Consider the following 17653-nt stretch of genomic DNA (forward strand, 5'->3'; position numbering starts at 1 on the left):
CTGCAGCTCTTTGAGTGTGACCATCCAGCGAGTTCCTTATCCACCAAGTGGTCCTTCCAGCAAACCCATGTTTCTCCAGTTTAGAGACAAGGATGTCATGCAAGACAGTGTCAAATGCTTTGCACAAGTCCAGGTACATGATGTCAGTTTGTCTCCCCTTATCCATCACTGCAGAAGTCTGCCAAATTTGGCAGGCACGATTTGCCCTTCGTAGAGACACGCTGGCTGTCACTATTCACCTCCTTATTTTCCATGTGCCTTAGCATAATTTCCAGGAGGATCTGCTCCATGATCTTGCCGGGCACAGAGATGACACTGACCAGCCTGTAGTTCCCCAGGTCTTCCTTTTTTTCCCTTCTTAAAAATTGGAGGTATATTTCCCCCTTTCCAGTCAGTGGGAACTCCAGACTACCACGATTTCTCCAATAGCATGGACAATGGCTTAGCAACTTCATCCGCGAATTCCCTCTGGACCCGCAGATGCACCTCATCAGGTCCCATGGACTTGTGCACCTTCAGGTTCCCTAGATGGTCTCAAACTTGATCCAGTTTGAGACCATCCTACACTGGGCGTTTCTTCCTTCTCCCATTCCCCGCCTTTGCCTTCTGCAACTTGGGTGGTATGGCTTGAGCACTTGCTGGGGCAGACAGGCAAAAAAGGTGAGTACCTTAGCCTTTTCCCTATCACAGGTAACCAGGTCTTCTTTTTCCTTCCAGAGAGGGCCCCCATTTTCCCTAGTCTTCTTCTTATCCTTGACATACCTATAGAAGCTTTTCTTGTTGTCTTTTATGCCCCTGGACAGATCTAACGCTCTCAGGGCTTTAGCTTTCCTAAACTGATCCCTGGCTGCGCGGACAATTTTTCTGTATTCATTCCAGGCTACCTGTCCTTGCTTCCTTTTTGTGTCCAAGTTTGTCCAGAGCTCCTTGTTTATCCATGCAGGCCTCCTGGCATTTTTGCCTGCCTTCCTCTTTGTTGGGATGCATCGCTCCTGAGCTTGCAGGAGGTGATTCTTGAATATTCACCAGCTTTCTTGGGGCCCCCCATCCCTCTAGGGCTTTATCCCATGGTACTCTACCAAGCAGATCCCTGAAGAGGTCAAAGTCTACTCTTTTTGAAGTCCAGGGTAGTGAGTTTGCTGTGCACCCTCCTCGCTGCCCTAATGATCTTGAACTCCTGCATTTCACGGTCACTGCAGCCCAGGCTGCTCAAACTTCACATTCCCCACCAGCCCCTCCCCATTGGTAAGAACAAGGTCCAGCATAGCACCATTCCTCATTGGTTCCTCTATCACTTGGAGAAGGAAGTTATCATTGAAGTATTTCAGGAACCTCCTGGTTTGCCTATGCTGTGCTGTCCCTCCAACAGATATCAGGGTGGTTGAAATCCCCCATGAGGACCAGGGCTTGTGAGCATGAGGCTGCTCCTATCTGTCTATAGAGAGCCTCATACACTTGGTCTTCCTGGCTGGGTGGCCTGTAGCAGACCCCCACTATAATGTCGCCTGTCCCTGTCCGCCCTTCAATCCTGACCCACAAGATCTCGTTCTGCTCCCATCCATCCAGCTCCATGCTCTCCCGCTGGTCTTTGACATAGAGGGCAACACCCTGTCCTCATCTCCCCTGCCTGCCCTTCCTAAAGAGCCTGTATCCCTGCATTCCAACACTCCAGTCATAGGAGCCATCCCACCATGTCTCCATGATGCCAATAAGATTGTGAACTCCTTAAGGGAGGAAGCACCGAATTCAATTCCCAAAGGCAGTATCTGGCTGCCTTAATTACAATAGTTCCTGAAGTACATTCATTTGCCATCCATCATTTCAACAGCTGGGACAATGATTTTTCACTACACAGCCCTGACACTAAAACATGCCCAGCCTGCGCAGGAAGACAAGAGTCTGACAGAAAACAAAGGGAGATGAGAAGTGGAGAGTGATTATAAGCTGTAAAATGATCAGTGTGCCTGTGTACGGAAATTAATATTGTAGAGGCAGTCTAGAACTGTAACCTTCTAAATTTCAAGCATTCAACTTCAAATGAAAGAAAAACATTTATGCATAGTTTCCCAGGTTTCAAAAAAAATTATTGCAAATTAAATTCTCACATGCTCATAAAATGGAAAGAAACACTCAACTCCACCATCTCCTCTGCATTTTGAACTGATAGAGCACCCATTGACAGAGGAAGCTTTTTAACTTCTCAGTGAACCAGCAACAGAGAGAAAATTAGTTGACTGAGTGTGTTTAAGGGAGATTTTCAGCAGCACAAACATGCTCAGATTCTGTAGTCTCAGGAGTCTAGTCCACTTGCTGGAAAAGGGAGAAGTATGTCCTTGTTATGGCTGCTAACATTTCTACAGGCAAAACTCAGAAGTGATACTATGCAGTCTGTCTGTTTGTAATAGCTCAAAGATGTTTTAGAGCATGAACAGTAAATACGGTGCACATTACATCTGAATAGTGAATGAGATTAATGGATTAAGCCAACCAAGAGAATAATCAAAGTTCACTTATTGGCTAAGGTGAATCATCAGTGAACAGAGTATGATGAACTGAAGCAGTAAAGCCTAAACCAGTGCTGCCCTTCACACCTCGTAAGCGCACTGACCTTCCCTGTGCACGTTCCTCAGCAGTAAGAATCACTGCTGTCATGGGCACCCATCTTTTCAGGTCATTTTCCATAAGTCTGATCCTTTCTCTCTCATTCCTTCATTTTGTCCTAGTTCTTCTTCTTCCTGATTTACCTCCTAGGTCTTTTTTTCTTTCCATGTTGCCATGCCTAATTTTCTACTCTGTGTTCCTGTCTGGGGTGCAGTCTACTTGTACAGCAAGCCGTGAACCAAGATTTCCCCAGTCCCTTATCTGACTATCGCCAGCTCCACCTGACCACCTATCCACCTGCATCTTCTTCTTCTGCCAGTGCAAACGGCCCTTCTTTTCAAGTTTTGATTTATTTGTTTCTCCAAACGGGTTGCCAGACCATCCAAATCACTTTGCCAGCAGGACTTCCGTTCTTTCACAGATGTCTTGCACAATCCCAGTGTATCATCCACACGCAGTATGCTGCTTTTTCTCCCTCATCCTTTTATCATCTCCTATACCCCACGTACTCTGTCCAGGTGTTCACAGTTATTATGTCACTTTTTGGCTTTTGCCCCAATCTCTTTCATCCTGCCACGTTGTTTATAGTCGCTCTCCCCATCACATTTAATGACTCCCAGATCTCTCATTTTCTTCCAAATTACTTATTCAGTCAGTCTGCCTCCCCCTCCACTGGCTCTGTGTATCAGTCTACCCCCATATCACCTCAAGAGCTCACATTATTTTCTGCATTTCACTCAGACAGCTTTCCTTCTGTTACCTACCAGAAGGGGAGGAGAACACTGACAACAGAAGAGAAACAGCTGAACAACACAACAATACACAGCCACATTACAGAAGAAATTCTGCTGAATCCTAGATAGTTCACACCCGTATGGGAGACCAAATTTATTAAACTCTACATTTGGAAGCTGCTCAATAGAATCTTAAAAGGATCAAAACTAGGCCAAATTTAAGCAGATTTATACAGGGACAGGTATATTCCAATACAAGGAAACCCTTCCACCAAATTTCAAATTGTTCCTCTTAAGAGTAAGGATAGTTTCAGTTTGTTTTATTCTAAGTAATCACCATTTTTGTCCCCCATTGAGTAAGCAGTATAGCGTTTATTTTAGCCTCTAACAAAAATGAAACAAGAAACTTAGAATAGCACATTTCTGTTCTGCTATTAAAGGTTGATGCATATGTCAACATCTGAAAAGAAGGCCTACTAATGGGAAGCATCAAGTCATTGGTACTCAGATAAAATTACATTACATTCAGGTTTTTAATAAAGGTAGTAACTAGCACATTCCCTAACTGCAGCGTTTGCAAATCCACATAAAAATTTAACATCCATTATATCCTGGAATAACTTTTGCACAAATGCTTTGAGTTTTTTTTCATTTAATTTGTGCTCTTGACTGCCTTCCAAGTCAAAATGCATCAACCTTCTTACTCTTTTTTTTTCTAAATTTACTTTGTACCTTTTCACTAGTGTCTGTAAGATCCTCACACTTAAGTACTTAAAGATGGTTAAACTTGCTTGTGCTGGCATTCAAGCATCTATTTGTATCTTGCTTTATATTTTGGACAGTTAGTTGATATCTATAATTATGCTCTAAGATTTATGGTAACTTTAGGAAAAATGGACACGTGGCTAGTAACATTCCATATTTTTTCTTATCTTTTGCTATTTTTGGAAATTGTTTCCACATATTAACAAGTATTAAACATGGGTAAAAAAAACTTCAAGAATTCAGTCAATTTCTAAGATCACCATACTTAAAGAAATCCATGACAACTGTTTGATTTTGAATTACACAGCTTTCATGTACAACATCATACAGATTTTTAAACTGATTTCAAATTTAGTGCTTTACTGTCAAAAGATACTGATACTACACCAGTAAATTCTGTGCCAAGATTTTCTCTAGAATGTCAGACTTTTCTCAAAACAAATTGCAATTTTTGGACTGCAAAAGAAAGTTACCCATTTACAGGTACTGGTAAGACAACAGCAAGAGCAAGATGAAAAACATTTCACATTAAATAATTTTGTTCATCATTTGCAGAGTACATAACTTTTACATTTATCCCACCTACATATCAGAATTCCCATAGTTGTAATCTTTAAGGCTAAAACGACATCCAAAATCCTTATTTTTCTGAATAAGCGCTGATCAGCAAATGCTTTTGTATGAAATGACACAATGCTACATGAACTGGTATCTTGTCACTCAATACTACTTAGTAACCATACATAAACTATTACATACTTGAAACAATCTCTTTCTTTTTTGATACATTTTTAAAGTTTGGGCTTCAAAAAAGTGGGAAAAAATATTCTGAAAACATCTTCAATTTCTATCAGTTTTGGAGTTTTACTTACAAAAAGTTTATGCAATATGAAATTAAAGGTAACTGAAAATAAAACTTCTGTTGACATTGCTTTTAGAATATCTTTTATAAATGCAGAAAATAGCATGTGAGTGTTTTTATTAAGAATAGCATGATGGCAAATGAGTACATGAATTTTAAAATAAAACTTCCAGAGATTAATTTTTTAGGAGTGCTGAAGGACTCAGTTTTGTTCTATCCAAACATTGTAGGTGACATATAACGGGCACATTAAGGGGCCAGGAAGGAGTGAAATTTGAAACTCTGGTACTGAGACATAGTTTACCTACAAAATCCCCATATTAAAAAAACAAACAATAAATCAACAGAAAAAATTATCTTCTTGGACAAAAGTTATTTCTACAGTACCTTCAGGAGCAATAGCACTAGGACACACATCTTTTAGCAGATCTCCCAAAGTATGCAACTGTCCTCCTGAAGCAATTGGTCGAAATAGCTTCTGTATAAAAGGTCTCTCTGTTGTTGCCTGTTTTAATAACAAAATTAGCAAAAACAACAATTTAAGGACCATGCAAGTATGTAGTATTACTATTCAAGACAGAAGATAGGACAGAACAAGAGATTGCAGCAGAAGAAACATATGGCATTTCCTTCCCCTCTCCACCCCCCCTTGCATTCCATTCATATCATGAAATGCAGGGGAGTTTTTGTTTAACAACTGAAAGTAAGGTGACACTCCAGAAAACTGAAGATAACTGTGAAGATAATGTATAAACAGTCTCATGGATATAAAAGTGTTAAACCCTTTTTTTTTTTTTTTTTTTAAATTAGAAAACCCCCCTTCTGTAAAGGGAATAGAATCTGCTTGAACAAAACATTTCAATATATTCTTAATTTAAGTAAAACAAGCAATGAGCACAAATTTAGGAGCTCAACATACACCTCTATGTTTTGTCAAGTCAATGCAATACTGTAATAAATATTCAACATCTTCTGCAATAGACTATCTTCCTCTTAGAAACACAATAAGGATTTTCAACAGCAAACAAGTACCCTTACAGCTCAAGCCAGCTGAATTTTTTCCAGTAGATTTTATGTTGAAAAATTCAAACTACTGCAGCTGCAAGAAACAGTATATCTAAAAAAAAAAGAAAAAAAAAAGTGTGCTTTGAATCTAGAGTCTGCTGACTACTTAAGGAATGTCAGATACAAAGAACATATATGCTCCACTTCTGCTGATACGTGCAGGAATTCAGAATGATTTTAACTATGGGTCCTGTTAGATCTTGTACATCATCATAATTTCTCTTGGAGACAAAAAAAAAAGCAAATCGACTGGCAGTAACTACTGCCCGTCACTGTCCACAACATGGACAATAAAGCTCCCAATGCTGCCAAAGAAGCAAAAAAGCTTTATGGGATCTACAGATGCACTCTGAGTATCTGTATAAGCAACCACAGGGACAGCAAGCATCTGATATTGAAAGGATAGTAAAAGTTTTTGATCCCAACAACCTGACCTCTCTTCCCAAAATGGGCACCAGAGACAGAAAACAGAAGTTAGAAACCTCATATTCAACCAACCCAAAAATTTTAACCAAGCTCTAAACTGTTGCTGACAAATTTCTGCTAGCAGCTAACTCCAGAAAGCAGCTGATGTTGCCTGCATTATGGGTGACTGGGCTCCAGTAAGTTACACTTTCACCACATACTGGAAAAAGCAATAAGAGTCACTCCCCTTCCAATGTAGTTTCCTACTGTTCAGAAAGTGGTTCCTCTCCTACTACAGTAATTAGAAACAAAACAACACAAAATCAAGAAGTGTTTTATCTCCTGGTGGAGGTTTCTGAGAAAAAAAATACCAAATATAGTAAAAAATTTGAAAGTTAAAAACCAATTTTGAAAGCAAGTTACGATGTGGTCTCTGTCACCCACCTACATGAAAAGCTACAAGCAGTAGATTCACCATGACAACTTCATTGTCATTCACCTCTCCGAAACAGACAGGAAAGGAGTCTTTTCCCTAAGAGTGGTACGCTACCTCAAAGTAATTCCAGGGCAGTACAGTGCAGAACTGTTGACACTCAGCTATTTGTTACTTCTTGCCAATAGACTCCAAAACCAGAAAAACAGTCTTTTTCCAGTTTTTCTTGGGAAGACTGATCAGAAGGAGCTGACTAGATCCTGTAGTCAATTCTCTATGTCCTCAGGGCAGCAGAATGCGGATACAAACAGCGCTAATGAAATGTCTGAACATTTGAAAAATAATGGGAGGCATACAGCCAGCAGCAGCCACCTCAGCCAGATCCACACATGAGAAGGGAACTCTGGCACATTATATTGAAAAAGTGTACCTCCAAAACACTGCAGGGTGGGGGGGATGACGACAACATGGGGGACAGGGACCAGACAAAAATTCTAAAACATTGTTACAGCCAAAACAACTTTTTAGCCTACTTAATTTAAAAAAAAATAACAAATTATTCACAGAAGTCTAATCACAACTCCCAAGTGTTACCATCTGAAGTAGCAGAAGTAGAAATAAACACCAGAAGAAGGAAACAGGCAAAGGTTGTCATCATCAACAGACTTTCAAGATAAGAATTTCCTAAGTGCATACTGCAGTTTCTCATTATTTATTAATAAATTACAACAGTTTTTTTTCCTTGTTATCATAGTTTAATGCCAAGAGGGAAAGCCAAAGACATATTTTCTAAAATCCCCCACATACTTGCTGACTGCTGCAAAGTAATATCCTCAGCTATCATGAAACATTATAGAAAATTGATTCAATTTTATGTTTTAAGTGTTGATCAATACAGATCTGGTAATGTAATTAAAAATTACTGGTCTCCATCAATGTTAAAATGATAAAAGTAACTGCATGTGATTTATACAAAGATTGTGGTTCATAATATAATCCTACAGGCAGGGTATCTACCCTAAGACGCTGACACTTCTTTGCTCCCATGCAGCAGATGATTTATACAATGAAAGAGTCAAAAGAAAAGTCCCATCCTACAATCTAGGATGTTTAGAAGATAATTTTTCAAAGTATCTTAAGTCATAGAGGAGCATAAATAATGTCAGAAAAATCTTACCATCACCCCTTTTGAAGTGTGATAGCTAGTAATGTAAGCTCAACTTGACTACAGCTCTCTACTCTACTATCTACTATAACAACACATGAAGGAATAGCCAACATGAGTAATTGTTTACATAATGTTGTGTTTTGTACAATAATAGCTTAATCAGTCATGCAGTACTATCTATCCGTAATCTAACCCACAAGGACATCACTGCATAACTTAACTGAGAGACTTTAATCTATATCAGGCCTAAAGCATGTATTTGCACAGTGTCCATTGATTTTTCCTACTAAGATTATCATAGCTCCAACAGAATATAGCACTTTTTAAATTGTTTTATTTTATAGTCTAGCCCAAATGGAGCTGTGAGCTGTTCAAGAGATGCCGGATGCATTTGCAGGATACAGCAGTGAGAGTCAATCAGTAATTGCTGATGACAGATCTACAAAGGAAATGCCTTCAACTACATGAGCATATGAAGACAATCACCTGGCCCAAAATTTACAGTGAACTTTATACTGATGTCCACAATTTAGAATCAAACCATCAAGTTTTCATTAAAGCAAATATTCAACTCCAAGTTACATATTTTCTAGAAAGCTGGACTCACTTATCGCAACAGAAATTTCTCATTCTTCTATACTACTACATAGCACCACAAAACTGGTGCTTTGCAGAAAAAAAGACGACTTTATTATTTTTAAAGAAAGTTTAAACAATAACAGTGATAGGAAAATGTCACTGAAAACAAAATTACACTACAGTGAGAAAAAATAGATTAAAATTACCTATTCAGGTATACTGGCATTGAGAAGAGTTACAGGTGAGGGAAAGTTTTAAGAGGCCCTTTAAGGCAGCATAAAGCCTCACAGGATCAGAGACAAGCTATGTAGTTAGATATTGTGCTAGCAATTATAACTCTTTTTCTTCTCCATCATCTTGTCAAAAAAGAAAAAAAAAAAAAAGTCCTTTGCTGGGTCCTTTTAGAGAATCAACAGAACATCAAACACCACATGAAATCCACAATTTACTTAGTCAGATATTTTATACAGGATGCATCTTAAAACAGAAAACATAACTCATGAACTGCTGGGTTTTAATCTGGAAAAATCAGAGTTAGCAGTATTTCCATCTAGAGGAAGGGATTTGGATTTTCTGTCTAAACACACTGCTGCTATTCTACCAGTATTCAAACAAATAAAAGTTACTACACATATTGAATGCACAAAGTAAAATAAGAATTCCTTACAATTTCCACATGTGCATAAGCTGCCAGCCTAAAACCATAAAACTTGAGACTTCCCTACATACTCCATCATATTCTCAGTAACCTGCAAGTTCATAGTCTGTGCTGTTTTGTAATGAACCACTTTACACTAAAAATCTCTCATAATTTAAATTTATCATTTTGTTTAAATGGATTTAAACTCAACCAAGAAGCTTTAAAAGTAATAATGAGTTTGCATAAGTAAGTTATTTTATACAAAAAGTACAGGAAAATTAACTACTCACTGAAAATAAAATTATAGAAATTCTATTAAATATTTACTCAAAAGTACATTTTCCATATATTTTCTAAGATGTCTTCTGCTTTGTAGAAATGTTTTCAATTAAAAATCTCAATGCACAATGACAAAGTGACTAATTGAAAAGATGATGAATTGCTGTAGTCACAGAACCATCACAATGCCATGTCTGTCTGAAAGCAAGATACTGCAAAGCCCCATCTGAAAAACCACTCTCTCACTGGTGCTGAAATGCAGTTTTCTGATGGTATTTCTGCGTGTATTATTGGCTTCTTTTTGCTTAACATTAAACCGGAGTCACTGAGTACTTCATTGTGGAAAAAGCACAAAAAATGTGTCTGTTTCGCTTTGTTTTTAAAAAAAAGACTCCACTCACTGCAAACTAGACAGGCAGGTTACCAGGCTGAAAGATTAAATGGAAGCGGCAGCTAAGACTGAAAATCTCCAATAAACTTGGGTAAAAAAGAATATGTGTCAGAATGGGAAAGAACTACTTCTGGGTGTGTAGAAAAAGCAAGTTCTGAGGACCTGGCCTCCTGAATTTGCCCTACCTCTTGTCCCAAGCTTTATGTTTTTAATTGCATTATCTACAGTTGCTTTAATTGCTGCATATTTTGATTTTCATTCAGAAACCAGTCACGTATTAAAAGGGGTTACTTGGTTCTTAAGCTCATTTCATATATCCCAATACCTGCAGAGTAAGGCTAGCAGAAACATTTGGCTGGCTTCTGGAAAAAATCACCAATGAATAACAAATACACCATCAGAGAGAGCTTTTAAACATGAACAGCTAATGTTAGATGGCCAAAACAAGCCAGCAAGGCAGTCTATACAATAAATAGCATCAGTGATGTAGGAGGCAGAAGAACATCTGAATAGCAGGGCAAAGATTGACTATCATCATTTAGAAAACAAACAGGTGACTGTATAGGAAAGAAATCTAAGAGCAGATTTAGTCCAGCTCACGTTCATCACTCTGCATTACTGGGATGCCTGCAGGCTGCATAAGCTGGTGATCACAGCAGACAATAAAATGCTTTATAAGCAAAATTGTGTGTATGTAGACCTCTAATTCTTCTCCCACCATTCAGTGCTGCTGTTCTAAGCTTCCCATCTCCAATCATGCTCTTTCCTAAATGAAAACAAAACTAACAAACCAACTATCTGCTTTTTCAGTGGTCAGTGTAACTCAACTACATTAAATCAAATTTATAAGTTAAATTAAATGCTGCAAGTTATTTCCGTATAAATAACCGGACGGTATCTATAGCAGTCCTTTTTTTGCACCTACCTGCATATTTCTTGTTCATACAACCTATTGAATATTTTGAAGTATTCATTTATGTTCTACCTATCAAGACATTTTAAGGTTATGCTAGGACAACAAAAGAATCTAGTGTGATGCGTCCTAATTAACTCCACAGCAGAGTAGAGGTGATCATGCAGCTAAAAATACCAGTACTGCTTTACCGATACTTGGGATGCCTATTTCATCATTCAATTAATAAAAGCTTAGATAAAGAGTTAGGCAAGCATTGAGGAAACACTACAGGCACAAACTTGTTAAACTTCAAATTCTCCCTTTCACTTTCATTTGTACTCTCAAATTAAAAGACACAGAAGACAATGCATTACTTATGAAATTAATTTGTTCTCCTGTAGTCCAATCTTACTTTTAACTTGTGTTTTTAATTTTTAAAATATTTCCCTACTCACAATAACTGCTATTTTACAGCATTCCTTCCAGTTTATGATTCTAAATAAATAGATTCTGAAAGATTTGTGTGTCAGCTGGAGTCTCAGTATTTTACTTCAAAAAATAATAAAAAAAAATATAGTCTTACTTCTTCATCAACTATTTTATAAAAAATCACTTAATGCTTCACTCAGGTTAACCTTGAAACAATATTTTCAAAGTGTGTTAAGAAATAATATACTTACATATTTCTAAAGGCCAGAGAATCAAGTAACAGCATAACTTAAAATCCATTATTCAAATCGTGCCTGACAAACCTGGGGGTCTTTTATGACGGAGTTACAGCATCAGTGGACAAAGGAAGAGCAGCTGATGTCATCTACCTGGACTTCTGCAAAGTGTTTGACACTGTCCCGCATGACATCCTGGCGGCCAAATTGGAACAATATGGATTTGATGGATACACCACCCACTGGATAAGGAATTGGCCAGATGGTCTCACTCAGAGAGTGTGGTCAAGAGCTCAATGTCCAAATGGAGACCAGTGAGAGAGGCATTCCTCAGGGATCGGTACTGGGACTGGTGCTATTTAACATCTTTGTTGGAGACATGAACAGTGGGATTGAGTGCACCCTCAGCAAGTTTGCCCATGACACCAAGCTGTGTGGTGTGGTGGACATGCTGGAGGGAAGGGATGGCATCCAGAGGGACCTGGACAGGGTTGAGAGGTGGGCCCATGCAAACCTCATGAAATTCAACAAGGCCAAGTGCAAGGTCCTGCACATGGGTTGGGACAATCCCAAGCACAAATACAGGCTGGGAGGAGAATGGATCAAGAGCAGCCCTGAGGAGAAGGACTTGGGGGTGTCAGTAGATGAAAAACTGAACATGAGCTGGCAGTGTGCGATCACAGCCCAGAAGGCCAACCAGATCCTGAGCTGCATCAAGAGGAGTGTGGCCAGCAGGTCAAGGGAGGGGATTCTCCCCCTCTACTCTGCTCTCTAGAGGCTCCGCCTGGAGTACTGCATCCAGTTCTGGGCCCCCCAATGCAAGAAGGACGTCGAGCTGTTGGACCAGGTCCAGAGGAGAGCCACAAAGATGGTCAGAGGGCTGGAACACCTCCCCTATGAGGACAGGCTGAGAGAGTTGGGGCTGTTCAGCCTGGAGAAGAGAAGGCTCCAGGGGGACCTTAGAGCAGCCTTCCAGTACCTGAAGGGGGCTACAGGAGAGACAGAGAGTGACTTTTTATAAGGGCATGCAGTGACACGATGAGGGGTAATAGATTTAAATTTGAAGAGGGCAGATTTAGTCTAGAAATCAGGAAGAAATTCTTTACTGCGAGGGTAATGAGGCATTGGAACAGGTTGCCCAGGGAAGCTGTGGATGCCCCATCCCTGGAGGTGTTCAAGGCCAGGCTGGATGAGGCTTTGAGCAACCTGGTCTAGTGGGAGGTGTCCCTGCCCATGGCAGAGGGTTGGAACTAGATGATCTCTAAGGTCCTTTCCAGCCCAAGCTATCCTATGATTCTATGAAATGCTAAAATACAACCTCAAGGTAACTTCATTTTCACTACTGAATTGTGGTATGGTGTACCTATGCACAAACACTACATTCCAGCAAGTCAGCCACAAACCTAAATATTTTTTTAAAAAATTACATAAAATAATCCATATTTGTTACTTACAAATAAACTTAAACTCTGTTCACTTCCCAAATAATTCAATAAAAGGTAATTTATTCATCTCAACATAAATGAAGGAAGCCTTTTCTCAACAAGCTGCCATTACTCAAAAAGCAGTTTGAGAAGCAGAAGGAAAAAAACAGATTCCCCTCTGATACAAGACATATTGAAAGCAAGAACCATTTGATTCTTACATCTTATCATTAAATGTCTGGAAAAAAGACTAAACAAGGAAATGATACATTTCTTTCCACTTGACATTTTGTATGATAGTAAATAAGACTCAAAAATGGTCACTACCTCAGACAAAACTTTGATACTTATATTTATTATGATCCAAAGACAACACTTCTTGACTTTCACTTTTAAAAATTTCAATGCAAGATACAGAAGTCTTACACCCATACACATACATCTACTAAAGCAACTCAAAGCAAGTTACTTGCTCAAAGCAAAATGCAAGATAATTTAAATGAAAATTTGGATACAAATGGATCACTAAAACAGGGGGAGACTTCCCATTGATTCTGAAATTATTATGACAAAGATTCCCAAAGGAGGAAAATAATTTTAGTCACCATGTATCTTTGTTAAATTATACACAGTTTAACATTGTGTTTTACCAAGACGAATGTGATAAAGCCAAACATGAAATAAAGGAATTACATTCTGTGTCCTCAGACAACTGGAATTATAATACAAGACAGAAGATACAATGTTAATATATTGACCAACTAAGAAAAAAAATTAAAAAGTATTCTAATATGAAAATGGTAGTTTAATAAATGCCTCTAAAATATTCCTGGATCACTTTTTCTTATTAGTCCAGTATTTTTTCTGTGTTGCAAGGAACTTTGATCACTGTCCTTAGAGTCACTGAGTCACTGCATTATCCATCAGAGAATTACCCCAAACTGTAGTTATAAAATTCAATTTATAGGTGTTGTGCTAACAGCAAAGCTGACTTTTAGAAAAATAGAAATTTAAGTAAATAAACTGCTCAAAATATTCATGTCGCTTTATTAAATCTTGAGAAATTATCTGAATTTTTGCAGCAAAAAGTATTAATTACCTCCCTCCATTTCCTTAAGTGATTACTTTACTTCAGCACATTAAATTCAATGCTAACAGTCTGTAGATCAGGAAAAAGAGTTGATGGAATTTGTAATTCTGTTATTAAACCATTTTAACTGACTTTTATCTCTGTTTTCTCCAAAGATTCTGTAGGAGCTCTTAAGCTGCCAGACTGCAAGGAATTTCAAGAAAAGCTGTCCTCTCACCTTTTAGGTAAGCCCACAGGTTTACAATGAAACAATTCCAGTGTGAAAACCAACAGAGACTTTCAGAGAAAGATGGACTCAAGTCTGCACCTTTCTTTTTGACTTAGTTTGTGAGAAGGGCACATGGTAACTACTTCATAATTGCTCCAACACCAAAGCCTCTGTGACACCCTCGACTAACGCTTTAAGGGTCTCTTTGGAGATTCCTGCTTTCTGATTACAGTAGACACACAAAATGGAGGAAATTAAAATGTTGACAGTATTTATTCTACTAGAATACTGAAACAAGGTAATTCTACAAGCTTGTCTCACTAAACAAAAAAAAACCACAGGGCAAGGTTGTCTCTGCCACTCTAGAGCACAGCATTTCACACTATGTGGAACTTTCCAGTGACAAAATGAGAGGTTACCTTCAGGAAACCCAATACTCAACCAGGATCAAAATGAAACACACCAAAATACCTCTCTTTATTTTCATCTGTTTATTAAAAAAGAATGTGGTCGCCTTATTTTAAATAATTTCCTTAGAAGCACTGGTTACACTGTTGCCAGCACATGTAATTTATCCTTGCCAATTTCCTTGCTAGAAGGAACACACCCTCCTCTTAGAAAACATATTAGTACAGTTTAAAGAAACTCTCAACGGTAGACGTCAAATTCTTTACTCAGATTAAACCTCTATTTTCATATCCTTACACAGACTCAGCTAAAAATCAGTAACTGCTCTCCTCCATTTCCCTCAGCTAGCCTTCACGTAAAACATTAAAACAGTAGGTTGTAAGAGGCATCCACAGAACCCCAGTAAAACAAACTAAATGAAAGTCACAACTCTTCCTCCACATTTCAAGCAATACTCCCCCTCCCCAAATCAAATCCCACAACAAGCAGTCAGCAAGTATATGAAGGACGACTGGCTGAAGTTAAACTCAATAAGAAATACATACACACACTGAAAGAAGCTTCAAAGAACTCAGTCTTCCTCAATCATCTATTAGAAACCTACAAACTTAATCTTTTTACAAGGCAGCAAGTTTCATTTCAGCTCAACGAGCTAAAGGACACACACCTAAACCAAAAAAGGGAAATGATCTTGTTTTATCTGTTTGAAATCTGTCACCTTTCAAATTTCACCAGTATTTTTGAGATTCTATTACAAGAGGCATAAAACACAACAACATGACTTGTCTCTATTCTGTAATAATTCCTCCTCTCCCCTCCTTCAAATCTTTCAAGTTATAGAGTGCTTCTCCCAGACACCCTACTGCTTTATTGTAGACCTTTGATGATTTTTCTATTTCACTTGCTCTCCAAGTTGTTAGGAGTGGAGCAATGTTCCAAGAAAATTAAAAGACTATGTCTACTATTTCCCTAATTAGTCTTTAAACTCTGCCTAGGTTATGCCCTAGTTACACTTTGGTGTGCTTTGAATAAGTCTGGCACTGTTTTTGTTAGCATTCAGAATTTTGAACTGCTTACCTGCAATGTCACATCTGTTCAGAGAATAAGATACCTCACACTACAAAACACAACCAATTAATTTTTTTAATTAATGGTTTTATATGTCCAATATGTAACTAAAAACTAGAAAACAAAAAGGACTATTAACATGCTCAACACACCTATCTAGAATTACCAGAAAAATTGACTCACTGACAGGATGTGATGTGGGTTGCAGGACTAGCTGTACAGTCAACATATAGAATAAATCAAATTACATTGCCATTATACATTTTAAATTGCTCTAATAAATTACATCTTTTCAGTGTCTGTAAAGATTACATAACCTGATTACAACCTATAGAACAAAAATGCATCCTTTCACTTTTTTCTTGAGATTGCATTAGGATTTCTGCAGTTATGTGGTGAGAAGGAAGCTTTGGTTTACTCATGAAGTTAAAAGTCTTTATGGTGATGACCAGGAACTTTATGCTCCCTAGTATTTTTAAGAGGTATGCAACAACAACAAAACCCAAAACCAAACAGCCTACACTTCATGCACTTAATTCACACTAACAATAGTCACAGGAATTAGTGGTGCAGAAGTTTATCACTAGATTGAAGATTCAGATAATTCTATGAATACCAGCACATATGCTTTAATACGGTCATGACAAACATATACTTGGACACATCTTTAAAACTTCTTACTCCTATGATCTGAAATAACATGAAAGGTAAGACATGAAAATAACACATACTGTTAAAAGAATACTGCATAACATGAGGGACATACAAACTTACTCAATGGATCACTTTTCTCCTGCAGAAGTGTGTATCCAAATTACTTCAAACCAATTTTCTTACCTTTGCATGCTTTACATGATCGAGAAAATATAAACTTGCAGTCCAAATCATAACCTGTACGCATATCAAGTAAAGTGATAATTTTGCTATTCTTGAAAGCACTCTTAACAGTATTACATGAGTTGGAAAACCTTTAGTTTTTCAACACTAATGATCACTGTTTCAAAAGGAAGAACAATTACATTATGTTTTCCCTTCGTGGAAGCTTTAACTTATGGTCTATTATGTGGCAAATGTTATGTCAAAAACGATGCAAGTAATACTTAATGCCAGAATTAACTAGTATTTTATCTGAAACTGTAGTCAAAGCCACAACTAGAATTATAAACACATCTGGAATAAGGTTAAAACTCTACACAGTAGGGCTTATTACAGTTATGCCCAGACAACAACATTGAAAATTTTTGGTCGTGAATGGTTAAAGACTATTCTTCTAATCATTCGTGGGCAACTACTCATGTCTTCCTTGAAGCCTTTCATTGAACAGAGAACACTGTATGAAGCAGCTGCAGTTCTATCCCAACTTCCTAACAATTAACAGGAATCTAGCTTTATAACAAACCTACAGAGAAATATGGCAACTGTTTCAGTTAATTCTCCCACACATGGTTGTTGAGGGCCATTACTTGCTCTTCTTAAAAAAGATTAAAGAACCACTTAAAATACCACCCTTTTCCATATTATTTAAACTGGCAACGTGCTTCCTTACTATCTTTTAGAAAAAGCTTTATGTAATAGCAATAAAATGAGTTATTATAACCACATAAAATATTTACAAGTCCTAGCACACGTTCTACTAATCTGAAAAAGATATGCCTAGGTAGAACACATCCTTTACCAAACTCAAATGATTAAACATGAGTTGGCTTAATTGTAACACTTCAGAATAGAAGACACTGATTCCGTTTCTGCAATTGCTTTTAAAGATGCATCATGCTGTCCGCTTTGATTTTGTGTCTATGTCAAACATATTCACATCACATTGACTAAGGGCATAAAGGAGAAAAAAGGCACAAACCTCTCTCAGATCCTTCTAGGAATCCTATATTTTAGTTTTGTAACATCAAGGAGCCTGTCACAGACTTCATAAGAACAGTGGTTCTTAAGGAACAATTTAACGTTCTGTGGCTTGATAG

General features: G+C 37.9%; 1 protein-coding gene across 1 annotated transcript in view; it reads right to left on the reverse strand.

Annotated features, from left to right (window-relative positions):
• Positions 1-4208: 4208 nt before the first annotated feature.
• The window catches only part of ATG5 (autophagy related 5), a 52332-nt gene continuing 38887 nt past the window's right edge, over positions 4209-17653 (reverse strand). The window contains exons 6-7 of the mRNA XM_010082307.1: positions 5350-5467; positions 4209-4309 (exon numbers count right to left, since the gene is read on the reverse strand). Of these exons, the coding sequence (XP_010080609.1) occupies positions 4209-4309; positions 5350-5467 (219 nt within the window). The remainder of the gene's footprint in view (positions 4310-5349; positions 5468-17653) is intronic.

The sequence above is a fragment of the Pterocles gutturalis genome, unplaced genomic scaffold (assembly GCF_000699245.1).
Source record: "Pterocles gutturalis isolate BGI_N339 unplaced genomic scaffold, ASM69924v1 scaffold23494, whole genome shotgun sequence".
NCBI lineage: Eukaryota > Metazoa > Chordata > Aves > Pterocliformes > Pteroclidae > Pterocles > Pterocles gutturalis.